The 16081-nt window shown below is 45.8% G+C and overlaps 1 protein-coding gene and 1 pseudogene across 2 annotated transcripts in view; both read left to right on the forward strand.

Annotated features, from left to right (window-relative positions):
* Window positions 1-16081, forward strand: part of slc2a9l2 (solute carrier family 2 member 9, like 2) — an 836356-nt gene that overhangs the window by 303140 nt on the left and 517135 nt on the right. For both annotated transcript variants that reach the window (XM_085961684.1, XM_085961676.1), the window contains exon 6: window positions 441-586. In XM_085961684.1, the coding sequence (XP_085817810.1) occupies window positions 441-586 (146 nt within the window). The remainder of the gene's footprint in view (window positions 1-440; window positions 587-16081) is intronic.
* LOC147122877 (uncharacterized) lies at window positions 12806-14066 on the forward strand (annotated as a pseudogene).

Below are 16081 nucleotides of genomic sequence, written 5' to 3' on the forward strand. Positions count from 1 at the left end.
CTGTTTCTGTGCAATAAATACTACGTAATAATATGTAAGAAAATCGGCCATAATGGATGCATGTTCTTTCCATACAGAAGGAAATACTTGTTTATATTTCTAACCTTTTTTTCCTGTAACTAATATCTTAACATGGCATTAGACAGTATTTGAGATGTATGGTAGGCCATATAGGACAAGTACAATTTTTTTAATGTTGGGTAAATGTGGAAATACTCTGCTGAGATAAAATGTTTTTGGAAGTTGTCTTTTCTCTCCTTGATTACGTCTCCGTCAATCAATTGTGTTATTGTAGGCAGTCAGACAGACCCAAGTCTGCACACCGTCTCACAGATATTGCTTGGTGCGGTGGTTTATCTATAGGCATATTGATTAGAGTTTTGCAGTGATGTGTCACAGACTGTTAAGTATCTGATGTTGAAGTGCTGCTCTCTCTACAGGTATTGCCCTCAGTGCCCTTCCTATGTACTTGAGTGAAATCTCACAGAAGCACATCCGTGGCTCCCTGGGGCAGGTCACATCTATTTTCATCTGTTTTGGTGTCTTCATTGGCCAGGTTTTGGGGCTGCCGGAGATACTTGGCAAGGTTTGTAAACTCGACTTCTCGATCACTACATTACAGTAAGTTCCATTAAAATTCCAATACAGCCCAATTCTTTTAAATCCTCCATCTATATTCATATACCTACAGCAATAATTTGCTTTAAGAATGTTAGGATAAAAACAATCACATTTAATTGAAGACTGGACATTTAAAAGACTGCATGTGACAGGGAGGAGAATTTCATTGTGTAGTAATGCCTTAAAATGTATTTATCAAGAACATGGAATGTGCTTGTGATTTTGTTGCACACAGTGACCTGAGCAATTCTTCTACATTCTGTTTATTTTATAGCTCAACTAGATGTTTATTTCTGTGTCCAATAAATATTCAAAATCAAATTCAAGGGTATTTGGAAATGGTTGCTAAAATGGTCAAAACCTCCACTCTTTTACCTTATTAATCAAAATTTTCCAGCGCTGTCAAAAAGATGAGTGACATTTCCTTCTCTGCTGTTTTTTCCCTGAACGAGAGAGTTATTTTCAAAAAAGATTAAACCATTGGTCCAGAAGTTGCTGTAGCAGGACACTTAACAGTGTCTGCCATTAGCTAGACTTACCCATCACCCTTCAGATCAAAAAAGATTTTGCCCACTAAGTTGCTGGAAGTGTGACCTAATAATGGCGCAGTGAGGGAAACAGGGCATCTGCGACCTGAGTGAACAGGGCAACCAACAGGGTATCTGCCTAACCAATGAGATTTAAGGATTGTAAAACAAACACAGGAAGAACTGAGAAGGAGGGTGAATTAAAGGGGGGGGGAGGTGAATTCAATGTTTAACCAGGTACAGAAAAATAAAGAAAGAAAGGGAAAGAAATATTGGATTAAGAGAGAAAGAGAAAAAAGAGACAGAAAATAAAAGTAAGAAAAAAAGTTTATTTATAATTTGATTTTCTTAAAATTTCCCCCCCAAATTAAAAACCTGAAGGAATGAGACTCCACACTTGTAAAAGTTAATTTTCATTGCAGAGAGGTTGATTGGAAGTCATTAACACTTATCCCGTTGTTAAAAGTGTACTTATGCATGTAATGACAAGACTTAACTTACTGTGGCGAGTTTAATGGGCAGTTAATGGACAAATATTGCAAGTTCCTAAAAAGAAAACGGGGAGGCTGATTTCATGAAGCTAACTGTGGGGCGGCCCAACTTGGAGTCAACTTTTGGATATTCTCATTTAACCGCACATCTGCTCCTCGCCTGAAGTGGCTGTACCATTTATACATAAATAACAGCGAGTGCCATTAGCCTTGCCATAATTTTGACAGTAAATTCTGGCCCGTTATCTATTCTAGAATAAGCAGAAGTGACTTAACTTCTCCTTGAGGTAATAGAGGCTGTTTCACTACCCCTGGATAACTCACTTTTGTCCTTCACAACCTCTGTTTAAAAGATGACATTATGCTGGAGTGTCTTGGAGAATACTGATTAATGTGGAGTTAAAATTAACTTTGACCTTCCTAGTTGCCTTTAGCTGTTAACTGGTAGGAATCCCAGAATCATGCAGAAAGGGACCCTGTAATTGGCAGGGTATGAATTAATTTAAAACTCTGCAATATGTAACATTTTAATATATTTCTTTCAATTTCTTAGCAGTTTCATTGTATCTAGGTACAGTCGTACAATGCTGCTCCACTTACTATTATAGAGTCTTTCACACCTCATGGTGCAAGCTGCAACTTTGTTTGAATAGTTCATCATCATAAACCATGAGAGTAGTTCATACATATCTTACCTTGAGGTTGGATTATTGCCTTGATACCATTATATCTGTTATTAATCATGATATATTATTATCTTTTGATGTTCAGAAAGCTAGATTGTGGACGATGATTAGTGGAAAAATCTGTGACAGGAGGGCCAATATTAACTCAGGGCAGGAATCGGGGGTGCGTGGGCTGAAACGGCCAATCAACTGTCTGCCACTCACCATGCCCCCCGCAACCCTGGAGGGTGAGGCGCGAGAGAATTTAACTCATTTACATGTCTCGACTCTGACTCCCACCCGAAGGTGGCATAGATGACATCATCACCGGCAGGCAGGAGGCAAAATTGTTGGGTGGTGGGTGGGGGGGGGGGGTGCGGTGGGGGGAGCGGGGATAGGGCCACACAAACCGTCCCCATCAAGGTGGGTAAGGTTTGGTGGGGCTGGGTAGGGGGTCGGTAAGTCCGTGATTGGGGCCCACAAGGAACCTTTAACAATTAAAAAAAATAAGAACACACCTGGGCCTGGTTCTTTGCTGCCGCCAGCTTTTACTGTGTGGGCTGCAGTCAGACCTGTATTTAAAATGGCATGCATGCCCTGATGGCATCATCAGAGTATGACACTTGTTAGAGTTTTGGGGTTCTGCCCAAATAACCCTTTCACTCCTAAGTTCCAAATGATTCGACTTGACCAGTATTGGTGACTGTGATTATATTTTATTCAGTGTAAGCGAGACTTGATACAATACAGTATCTAAGCAGTAGTTAACAAGGTACAATCATGAGTTATATTACCCATTATTCCCTGGGTAGAAGGTCGCGATCTCCACGAGCCCACCCCCACCGGCCTGTGCCCCAGGCTCCTCCGTCTGTCGGTGTGACACGTGTGCGTCCTCCGCCAACCTGTTCCCTCCTTAGCTTGTCTGTTGGATGGTCGCCAGCCTTGGCCGAATACCTCTACACTCTTTGCCTGAGGGACCTCTTCTTATAACAACAGAAAATGCTGGAAAAACTCAGCAGGCCAGGCAACATCCGTGGAGAGAAATTAGAGTCGACGTTTCAGGTGAAGGGTTCACCCGACACGTCGACTCTAATTTCTCTCCACGGATGTTGCCTGGCCTGCTGAGTTTTTCCAGCATTTTCTGTTGTTATTTCGAATTTCCAGCATCTGCAGTATTTTGCTATCGACCTCTTCTTATACCTCCTCTACACAGCAAAGCCTGTGGAGACCAGTTAATGCAATCATTGACTTACAGCTGGATTTCCACTGTACAATTACCAGGATGCCACGTACCCACTGATCCCACCTGATCAGGCCAGATAATCACCTCATGACCTCCTGACATCATCTGTTTTTCACTCCTGGGCTCTTATCAGCTTGTTACCCTACCAATGGCAGTGCCTTGCTCAAATGAGATATGGCATCCTTGGTAATTAGTTATCTTGTTTGAGCCTGAAAATATCAGGCCTCCCTTTGTCTCGTATCTTGGTCTTTGTAATTCTATTAATTTCATTAGTCTTGAGTCTCATGAATTGTCTGCTGTCTTGTTCTGCTAAGAATGCTGCTGATGTCTGCCTTTTAATTTTGGTCAAGGAAGGCCCAGCATCTCGGTTCTCTCCAGCTTACCTTCCAACAGGGCCTACTCAGGGCATTTCACAACAGGATTAAAAGTATGATTATAATCAGGAACCATTGTTCATCATGCAACAATTACGTAATAAAATATTTAACCTACAACTAATAACCGTATTGTTTAATTTAGTCTATGTTCATTGATAGGGGAATCCGGAGTGAAGATTTCCCAGGATTCTCATACACTGACATTTAAATTAGGCCCCCGCTTCTCTGGAGTGAGTGGCCTTCCCATGCCTGAAGATAGGTCAGTAAAAATGGTCGGGGATGACACATTGGGAATGTGCCGTGAGCACCCGCCCCACCATCTTACCCCCTCCCACTTGCACCATTCCTACTGAGCGAGTGGTGGGTGGGGGAGTGCGGGGGGAGGAGTGTAGTGTATGTACCTTTAAGACAGAACGACTTTTACAGCTCCTGTATACTGTAGTACCGGCAGTGACCACAACTGTATATAAGACTTGCGCATGCCTCTGTACCCCCAGTCTTGAGACTACCCTCCTCCAGTAAATACCTGTTTATTGTTAAGTTACAGCATCCGTGTGGTTATTGAAAAACATCATCCTCTCAGAATCACGGATCTAACAGTGGCGACGAGTGTCGATTCGAATCTACCTGCAACTCTGCATTTCCCTTCAAGGATTCGCTCCGGGAGGGCGGTGTAAGAAAGTCGAGGCCAGGAACACGGGCGTCGACCACGAGCAACTGCCCAGTCGTCCGGCAGAGAGTGAACATCGCAGGGGAGGCTGTGGAGAGCCGGGCTTGGTTCCCCAGCCACGATGATCAGCAAGAGACTGACGACAGGTCCAGCGCAGACCCTTCCCGGACAGCGGCAGCTGGAGCCGACCGACGGCAGAGAGAAAGCCGAGCAGCATCGACGGGGTAAGACAGAGGGTTAAGCGCACAGGGCGCAGCTGGGGGTTGAAAACCGAGCGGCGTCGAGAAAAAAAAAAAACCGGAGAGAGAGAGGGTAAAGCAACAGCCGGGTTTAGGACCGAGCGGCGTCGAAAAAAAAAAAAAAGAACGCGCAGAGCACAGCCAGGGCTCAAGGGCTGAACAGTGTCCACGGGGAGAAGAAGTGAGAGCGCAGGAGACGCCATTGAGCCGCGGAGAAGAAGGAAGAGCGCGGGAGACGCCATTTTTAGAAGCCGCAGCAGAGAAGAAGGGTGAGCGCGGGAGACGCCATTTTGTGCCAGCGGAGAAGAAGGGGAAGCGCGGGAGACGCCATTTTTGACAGTTAAATCACACCCAGGGATGCCGAAGAGTGGCAGCATCTCTACGTTCGACAATGAAGTCGAAGATTGGGCGACATATGTGGAATGTATTGAGGTGTACTGCAGGGCGAATGAAGTGCCAGATGCTAGGAAAGCACTGGTTTTGTTAAATTCCATGGGTGCAAAAACTTATGGGTTACTGCGAAATCTAATAACCCCAGAGAAGCCGGTGAACAAGAATTTCGAAAGCATAGTAGAAATCCTACAGGACCACTTAAATCCCACACCGCTGCTGATAGCAGAACGATTTAAGTTCCATAAAAGGAACCAACACAAAGACGAAAGCAATGCTGAGTATCTAACGGAACTGTGCAAGCTATCGAAACACTGCCAGTTTGGAGCGGGACTAGCAGATACGTTAAGGGACAAGTTTGTGTGTGGGCTACAAAGTGAAGGAACCCAGAAATGGCTTCTATCAGAAAACGATCTTACGCTGGACAAGGCTTTCAGTATGGCAGTATCACACGAAGCAGCCGCAAGGGGCGCTGCAGAGATACAACGGAGACCGCAAGAATATGGCACCAATGAAATGTCCTATGGAACAGGGAAGTGCTATCGCTGCGGCAGAACAACACATGACCAGAAGGATTGTTGGTTCAAGGACCAAGTGTGCAGACAGTGTGGAAAAGCAGGACACATAGCAAGAGTCTGCAGGTCTGGGAAGAAAACCAACAGTAAGAAATCTCCACAGGAGAAGTACAAAAAGGTCACCAGGTGATGGACAGTGGTTCAGACGAACAGAAAAGTGACACAGACTCCGGAAGCAAGGAGCTGGGTTGTCTGAAACTACATAAGGTAACCAAAATGGAGGATCACCAGACTATCTGGGTTACACTCAAGATAGACGGAGTCCAAGTGAAAATGGAATTGGACACAGGATCAGCCCTAACAGTCATAAACCAAAGGGACTACAAGCGGCTATTTTCAAATATACCCTTGACAGCTACAGAGATTGTCTTGAAGACGTACACGGGGCAAAAAGTCTACCCCAAAGGAAAAATAAGGGTGAAAGTGATATATAAAGGCCAGGAAATACCTAAAATGGATATATATGTATTGCCAGATGGAGGACCACCACTGCTAGGACGTGAATGGGTCCGGAAGATACAATTAGATTGGCATTCCATACAGGCACTGAAGGTTGAGGTCAAAAAGGATGACGACATCACACCTGGACGACTGTCAAAAATGCTAACTGACGCAAAAGAAGTGTTCCAGGAGGGACTCGGAACACTAAAAGGCATAACAGCAATGATTAAAATAGAGGAAAATGCAAGCCCAAAGTTTCTTAAGGCCAGACCAGTGCCTTATGCGATCAGACCAGCTGTCGAAGCAGAGCTGGAAGGGTTGGAACGTTCAGGAGTACTGTCCAAAGTGGACTAGAGTGAGTGGGCTACACCCATCGTTCCTGTAATGAAGAGGTCGTTGAGTAATACGCCTGGGGAACCAAAGAAGGTCCGCATCTGTGGGGATTTTAAGGTGACAGTGAACCCAGTCCTTCACACGGTACAATATCCGCTTCCATGAATTGAGGATATTTTCGCCTCGCTATCTGGAGGTAAACGCTTCACCAAAATTGATCTAGCCCAGGCGTACTTGCAAATGGAGGTAGAAGAAGCCTCGAAACAATACCTTACGATTAACACTCATAAAGGTCTCTATCAATACAATCGGCTGGTGTTCGGGATAGCCTCGGCTCCGGCTATCTGGCAAAGGGCAATGGATCAAGTCCTGCAAGGGATTCCAGGGACCCAGTGTTATTTGGACGACATCCTGGTCATGGGCGAAAATGACAGTGATCACCTCGCCAACTTGGAGAAGGTGCTCACCAGATTAAAGGAGTATGGTCTACGAGCTAATCGCCACAAGTGCGAGTTTTTCCAGAAACAGATCTCGTATTGTGGCCACGTCATCGATGAAGAGGGGTTACATAAGTCCCCTGAAAAGATTGAGGCAGTAGTCAAGGCTCCAGCACCGGAAAATGTGTCACAACTGAGGTCGTTCCTCGGGCTGGTAAACTACTACCACAAGTTCTTACCAAATTTGTCCACGGTATTACACCCACTGAACACCCTACTGCAAACAGGGGTACCATGGAAGTGGAATGACGAAAGTAGACGAGCTTTCCAGAAGTGTAAAGAATTGATCACACCAAAAGAGGTGTTGGCCCATTTCAACCCAGCACTACCAATTCGTTTGGCATGTGATGCATCACCCTATGGTATTGGAGCGGTGCTGTCGCACAAATTCCCAGACGGGTTGGAGAGGCCAGTAGCCTTTGCGTCTCGGTCACTAACCTCAGCCGAGCGCAACTACGCCCAGATTGACAGGGAGGCCCTCAGCCTAGTATGGGGAGTAAAAAATTCAACCACTATCTGCATGGGCAGAAGTTCACCTTGCTGACTGACCACCAACCACTTGTCTCCATCTTTAATCCTAAGAATGGCGTTCCAGTGATGACTGCACAACGGTTACAAAGATGGTCCCTGTTTCTAGGGGCGAATCAATATGAAATAGAATATAAAGGCACGAAACAGCATGGGAACGCTGATGGGCTATCGCGCCTGCCACTGCCTACTGTGGAGGAAGCACCAGCAGTGGACCCTATCGAGATATTTTATTCGTCGATAATTGAACGATTGCCAGTAACGAACGCGGATATAGAGAAGGAGACCCGCAATGATCCGACGCTGTCTGGGGTATATGATTTGACGGTGAGGGGATGGCCAACACATGGCGACTCACTGTTGACAGCATTCTCATCCAGAAGAGAACAGCTGTCAGTATGACAGGGGACAGTGATGTGTGGATCCAGAGTGGTGATTCCACCCAAGTTAAGGGAGAGAGTGCTAAATGAGCTACATGAAGGTCATCTGGGGGGAGTGAAAATGAAAAGCCTTGCTAGGGCTTATGTGTGGTGGCTGGGAATCGATCAACAAATCGAAGACCTATCTAAGAGCTGCTCAGGACGCCAGACGGTCCAAAATGCACCACCACATGCCCGTCTACACCCATGGGAGTGGCCCTCCTCTCCATGGCAATGGGTGCATATTGATTTTGCTGGTCCATTCATGGTCTCAATGTTCTTAATAGCAGTGGATGCTCATTCGAAGTGGCCTGAGGTGATAAAAATGTCCTCAACCACTACAGATAAACGATTGCAGTCCTACGGACCATATTTGCCAGAAACGGTTTGCCAGAGCAGATTTGCTCTGATGATGGACCACAGTTTGTGTCCGAAGAGTTTCGAAAATTTATGAGAAGGAATGGGGTAAGGCATTACACATCCGTCCCGTATCATCCAGCCACAAATGGATTGGCTGAGAGGTTCGTACAAACCTTTAAGAAGGCGATAAAGGCCATGTGCGACGATGAAATTCCACTACAGCATAAGGTGGACAATTTCTTATTAGCCTACCGAAACGCAACACATGCAGTTACCAACCAGACCCCGGCCATGATGTTCTTTAACCGAAGGTTGAGATCTCGCCTGGACTTGCTCAGACCAAATGTGCGAAGAAATGTTGAGGACAAACAATTCCAGCACATCAATGAGAAGCCGACAAGGAGCTTCAATGTAGGACAACCAGTCTTGGCCCGTGACTATCGAACAGAGAAATGGCAACCCGGAACGATATGCACAAGGCAGGGGCCATTAATGTACACAGTGGATGTCGGGGAGAACATTGTGAGACGCCACGTCGATCAGACCTTAGCGTCACAGGAACGAGTGAACCCCATGTCTCGAGTACCTGGGGATGAACCCGACATACCGGTAGCATCTACCTCAGAACCAGTAGCAGTGGAACCCGATGAACTACCCGATGAAAAGGGGCCAGAATCGCCTCTGCACCAAGAACAAGAACCTCAGGAAAAGCGCTATCCCGAAAGGGTCAGGAAGCCACCCCAAAGACTGAATCTATAAATGGACTATTGTTGTTTAATGTACATGTTAAAGTGTTAATTGTTATTTGAATATTAGGGGTACTACTAATCTAAAAGGGGAGGAATTGTAGTGTATGTACCTTTAAGACAGAACTACTTTTACAGCTCCTGTATACTGTGGTACCGGCAGTGACCACACCTGTATATAAGCCTTGCGCATGCCTCTGTACACCCAGTCTTGAGACTACCTTCCTCCAGTAAATACCTGTTTATTGTTAAGTTACAGCATCCGTGTGGTTACTGAAAACATCATCCTCTCAGAATCACGGATCTAACAAGGAGGTCGACCGTATGATTGCTGATATTAAGCAATCTATGTCATAGCCGAGTATGCTCTCTTTATGATTACAGCAGAGAACACCAAATAGAGTTTAAAAGTAGTTGATCATTTAAAAAAACTTTTATATTGTTGGAGTGTGAGTAGATCAGTGAATGGCCACATTTTGTTTGGTCTGTGATTGTGCAGTTGTTTGGTGTATAATTATTTTTGTGAAGCTAATTGAAGGTTGGAGGTTCTATTTTTGCTGTACCTCATTTGTTTTGGTTGGCTGCCTGCTTGCTCTAAATACACTGCTCAGTCCAGCTAGAAAGCCTATTGTTTGCTTCTTCCCTTGCTCATCTGACTACCTTGTATGGGTTGTTGTTCACCTACTTGGCTGGGTATCAACTCTGGTGCCTGGCTGTGTGGCCAGTCCCTTTCTTGTTCAGGCTTGAGTCTGTCCCACAGTTTTTGTGACAAGCCTGTCTTTTGGTCTTGATACTTACTTCTCCCAATGCCAGTTCGTCCATCCAGCTCCATTCATTTTGTCTGCTGCCCACCTGCTCATCTACTGCCCGCCTGTCTAGCTGTTGCAGACCTGTCACCACTTGTGTCAGCTTCCTCCAACTGCCTGCTTGCCTGCTTGTCCATTTTGTCCACTTTGCCTGTTGCTTGTTCACTTCCATGTTTTCGTTTCTGCCCATCTGTGAATCTGTAAGTGCTGCTACCTGCTGTCCCATTGCCTGCCTATCTCTGCATCACATTTCTTATTTGTCTGCACTGTAGCCCCACTGTCCAGATTGTTGTCTATATATTCAACCTATTACCAGTTGTCCACCCCTTGCCCAAATGCACACCTTGCTGCCTAAAAATGGAGATTCCCTGCTACAATTGGCTCTCCATGGCCCATGTGATCCCAGGGGACGCTTCGAACTAACTGCACCCCTGGGATATGCAAGCACTGCGTGCCGGCAGCTGGAGGAGGCCCAGGATCGGAATCCCACGCGGGCCCACAGCACAACGGCGGGCACGCTAGGTAAGTGCAGGTCGGGGGCTTGCACCCACGGGAAGCCTCCTACCTGAACTTCTGGGCCACTATTACAGCAAAAAAGGGGAAGTTCACGTCAGTTCATGTGATTTCTAAAGATTGTCATCTGCAGGGACTTCAACAGAGCACCCTGTAGAGGAGCAGGGAATCACTGACCGCAACTTCTGGATTTCTGTGTTTAACTGCGTATGTACGGACGGCAGAAGTTGTTGTCAGTTTCACAGCAGAATCATTACCAGCACCTGCTGTCCAAAAAAATGGGAGCAGTGATTATGATCTGAAATTGTTGAACTCGATGTTGAATCCAGAAGGTTGTAAACTGTCTAATCGAAAGATGAGGTGCTGTTCCTTGAGCTTTGTGGAGCTTCATTGGAATACTGTGGGAGGCCGAGGACAGAGAGGTCAGAGTGGGAGTGGGATGGAGATTTACTTGTATTTCTTTCAATTTAGCATATTGTATTCGCTGTTCACGATGCGGTCTCCTCTACATTGAGGAGACCAAATGCAGAATTGGTGATCGCTTTGCTGAACACTTCCATTCAGTCCACAAGCATGACCCTGAGCTGCCGGTCGCTTGCCATTTTAATTCTCCATCCCACTCCCACTCTGACCCTCTCTGTCCGCGGCCTCCTACACTGTTCCAATGAAGTTCAATGCAAACTCGAGCAACAGCACCTCATCTTTCAATTAGGCACTTTGCAACCTTCCGAGCGCGACATCGAGTTCAACAATTTCGGATCATAATCACTGCTCCCATTTTTTCGGACAGCAGGTGCTGGTAATGGTTCTACTGTTCATTTAATCACTCTTGCCTTCCACCCTATCACAGATTTTCCCTTTTTTTCTTTCCTTCCCCCACCCCTCATGCACCCCCCACCTGCTGCCTCTGTGCTTGCTTATTTTCCAATTCTGACAAAAGGTCATCGACCTGAAATGTTAACTGTTTCTCTGCACAGATGTTGTCTGACCTGCTGAGTATTTCCAGCATGTTCTATTTTTATTGCATTAATAGAGTGATGGATATACTTCTATTGATAAGAGGAAGCTTTATACAGTGATCAAGATGAACATAGTTTCATATTACTATCTAGTAATGTTTCTGTGCTATTGCCAGATTATCTTGTCTGCATGGAATAAAGGGCTGCATGCACATGGAAATCAGAACTATCAAACATCTCTCTTTTCCATTATTGATGGTGACAGATGACACTTCCATGACCCCAGTGGCACAATAAACAATCATCTAATTTAAATATAGTTTTAAATATAAGTACTGCTGGTTGAATCACTTGTAGGTTTCTCTGGTAAATTAACAGCTGAGAGCAATGCAGAGTGACATTCACAGACCACTGTTAAAGGCAATTAAATTATAGGCAAATAATCTGATTTCAATTACAATGTAATTATATGTCTAGTTAAGAACATAAGAAAGTATACAATGAGACCCACTCCTTTCAACAGACTGGAGGTTAAATTGGATGCAACCTGAAAACGGGCATGGGAATCGCGGTACACGGTTAACCCGTGTCCATTCATTGTGTTGCAGGCAGCATGGTAAGTTGATGCTGCCTGCTGTTTTAAATGATTGCTGTGTGCTGCCAGCACTATCTGCGCTGTTCATTGACTGCACGTATGAGTAGGGGGCCCAATATCGCGAGTGCCTAGCGCTACTTAAAGGTAGCCTGCACCTCTTAAAGGGGAGGTGCATTGTGGCTGGAATAGGTGGTGGGAGTCCTTTGTGAACAGAATCTGTGTTGTGAAAGTCTGAAGAATGGAGAACCATGCAAGAGAGTGAGCACCAAGGTTTTTGGTAATGCACTGGAGGCCTTGGTGGAGGAGGTGGAAAGGAGGAGAAATGTCCTGTATCCACAGTGGGGCAGGAGGCAGTGGGAACAAGTAACGGTGGATGTCAATGCTAGGAGTGTTGCTCCTAGAACATGGATGCAGTGCACAAATAAGTTTAACAATCTCACACGAGTTGTCAAGGTGAGGGAGTTCATCTTCAAATATCATATCCTACCAAATGCACCAGCAGCTTCATCCACTGCTCAATTCACTATACCCCATCATCCATCTAGCAACAATTTCTATCAATCAGGTCTCAATCCTACCATTCATATGCTTTACCTCACCCTTACACACTTAGCACTGTTGCAAGCCTAACACCCACAATTTACAACTCATACACACTGGCAGCTATTCAACCATGACCTCTACATCACCCAAACAGATTGCAGGACATTCACTGACACACATCACTCTTTCTTGCAGGAGAAGGCAGCGCATAACAACAGGCTGTAGCAACGAACTGGAGAACAAGCGCGCCTACATCTTTTAAGCCCCATGGAGGAGACAGTGCTGACCATCATAGGAAGGGGCATCACTGAGACCGTGGCCACTGGTGGCACTGAAACGATTGATGATGAGGGTATCTGCATACCGAATCCTCCTTCTCTCATCCCATTTCTCTCTCATCCCTCAATCTCTTCTGACTGAGAAGCTGCAGAGGGTGTAAGCACACACTTCTTACTTTCTCCTCTCCCCTCACCACAGCCCAACCCTTGTCCCTATTTAATTTCAGATACCCAAGAACTGGAACATTCTCAGTCAGCAGAGGAAGTGGAAGACAAAAGTAAAGATGAACAGACACTGTCACTCCATCTTACAGTTGCAGCCATCAGCTTGGATACTGACACTGTGCATATTTTAGAGGCTAGGATAGAGGAGGGATATGCACGTGGTGAGACACTGGGCACACGTGCACAGGAGCCAGGGTGGGGAGAAAGGATAGCGCAGGTGCCAGCTCGCCGGAGGATGAGGCCACACACTAGTTCTGCTGCAGAGGAGTCAGATGAGGACTTCGATGGACCAGGCTACATAAGAAAGCTAATGGGTGTACACGACCAAATGCTTGGTGCATTGGAAAGCCTGCCAGAAAGCCGGTGTTCAATGTCAAGGAGCATGGAGGGGTCCAGCACTAACTTGGCACAGGGCTTTGCGCAGAACTTAGAGCCCATCCTTTCCAATGTGGAACAGGTGGTCACCTCCATGACCACACCTGTGAAACCCACCATGGTGCAGCATCTGATGGCCGATGTCACAGCTTTTGTTGCAGCACAAGCAGCTTCCATCAAAGGTCTGAGTGCTGCAGTGGAAGCTTAGACTGCTGCCCTCATGGGTCTAGATACTACTATTTAAAGGGGTTCCCAGGGCCTCACATCAATCTGTTCTCAAACAGATCAATAGGATTGCTGAGGCGTGGCCACGGGTGAGTGGTAGTGGCTCCATGGAACAGGAACCTGCTGTCCTTTCTCAGGATGACAGCATTCCTGTTCCCACCTCTGCCAGTCTGCCAGTGCCCTTGCTGTGGCCTGTCAGCCAGCCAGCCTAGACTGTTGCAGTCCAGGCTGAGATGGTGCAGTCTGGAGCCAGGCCATCTAGGCCCAGAGCTGCTTGAGGTCGTCCTCCAAAGTCATCTGCAGTGGTCTCAATTAAAGATCAACAGCCTTCCAACAGCCATGCTGCAGACACTGGGGAAGCACCTCGTAGGAACACTAGAATAGGCAAAAGCACACAGAAGACAGGCACTAAGGGAATGCACTAGGTTTGGTTAGTTTATTTCTGTTTGCATTATGCAATGATTGAATTTATAAATTTGGATTGGAATTTGCATTTTCTGGTGGTTTTTATTTTTGTGTTGTTGGAAAGAGGACGATATGATGGTCAGTGATAGAGGAAAGTTAAAGAGTGTTGGACTATTGGTGAATGGGGAGGTGTGGTTGAGGTTACTGGTATCGGTCATTAATTATTTCATCATGTAGAGCCCGGGCAGAAAGGGGCTGCCTACATTGTAGCCTTCCTTCCTCTCCCTGTTCCTCCATTTCCTGTTGCACTTCCTCCTCCTCCTCCACTTTCTCCTCCTCCTCATGCTCCTGCTTCTCAGCTTCTCGCCTGATAGGTGGTGACAGGGGCGTTTCCCTCATAATGGTAAGGATGTGCACCATGCAGCATACTAGCACAAATCTTGATATCCGTTCACCTGAGTACTGCAGGGCTTTACCAGAGCAGTCCGGGCAGCAGAAGTGTTGCTTGAGGATGCCAATGATGTGCTCTACAATGTTCCTTGTGGCAGCATGGCTCTCATTGTAGGCCTGTTGTGCACGTGTGCGTGGGTTCTGGACTGGAGTCATGAGCCATGTCATGAATGGATAACCCTAGATGCCCAGTAGCCAGCCTTTGACTTGCCATGGTGGGTCAAATACAGGTGCCACAGAGGACTGCCGCAGAATGAAGAAATCATGACTACTGCCACTAGGTACAGCCTGCCAATCTGAAAATGATCCATTTATCCCTACTCTCTATTTTCTGTCTGTTAACCAATTCTTTATCCATGCTAATACATTTCCCCAAACCCCATGTGCCCTTATCCTGCTTAACAACCTTTTATGTGGCAACTTATCGAATGCCTTTTGGAAATCCAAATATACTACATCCACGGGTTCCCCTTTATCTACCCTTCTAGCAGCTTGTCCTGCTCTGCATGGCCTCTCTTCATTCTCCCAGTCATGCTCAATTCCAAAAGGAAGCCCTACCAGGCCACCAAGGTTCCCAGTAATTTTTTTTGGCCGTGCGTGGCACCTTTAAGGGGCTGTGCGGGCCATTCAAAATATTGCACATGCATGGTTTTTACATTGAAAAGGCGGCAAGCTGGCTGCACGGGTTCCCTGGAGCACTGCGCAGCTTAAAGGAAACATTGCAGGCAACCCATGGCTGGAAGCAACTTGTTTCAGAGCAAATTTTAAATCAACAAAAAAATACTTCAGCACCAGCCAAACATTCCCTGTATCGAAACTTTAGGTAAGCACAGGAAAGCTCCAAAAACATGTAGAATTGCACCAACAGCCAGACTAATTAATCCAGCAATTAACCTGTAAATAGCTCATGATCCTGCTAAATAGCACTGGTGGGGGGTCTTTCATGCCGTTTATTGCCGTGTTCAGCTGTGCAAAGTTAAGACAGGGCGTAGGCAGGAGCGTGGCATTCGAAAATGGCAACGCTGGCTCTAATCAACTTCTTTCACTCCTATGGGGCACAAATGACCAGAGACAAAACTTACAGAAAGATGTAATTCTGTGACTTCTAAAGGTTCTAGAGTGAAAACTCCATACTATCATTCTAATATTACAATGTGCATATTCAACCACCATATGTTGCATACTATTGGTGAAATGATAATGGTCCAAATAGAATTGGAACCATGCTTGGCCTACAGCGTGTTTGATCATCTCTGCCTCTACTTATCCTTTTGATCTTTAATTCTACTTCCAACTGGATGTTTATTAAAGATTTAATCCACATAGGATAAACTGCTTTTGATGGCTGTCTATTTCACATAATTACTACACCATGGGGAAAAAAATAAACACTCTGCCAAATCTAGACTTGCTTGAAGTTTGATTTTCTCTATTTAGCTGAAGGAGGTGCTCGGTATGGGTAGGTTTTTTGTTATTGTGCCTAAGTGCTCAATTCTCGTGTATTAGTCGATGCAGTAACAGGCTATTGAAACATGTGGCCATCACAGCCAAGCCCAATCCTATCCTCAAGTCATGTTCTCACAGA

Source organism: Somniosus microcephalus, chromosome 2 (genome assembly GCF_052327205.1).
Source record: "Somniosus microcephalus isolate GS21.2 chromosome 2, FLI_Smic_1.0, whole genome shotgun sequence".
NCBI classification, from domain to species: Eukaryota; Metazoa; Chordata; class Chondrichthyes; order Squaliformes; family Somniosidae; genus Somniosus; species Somniosus microcephalus.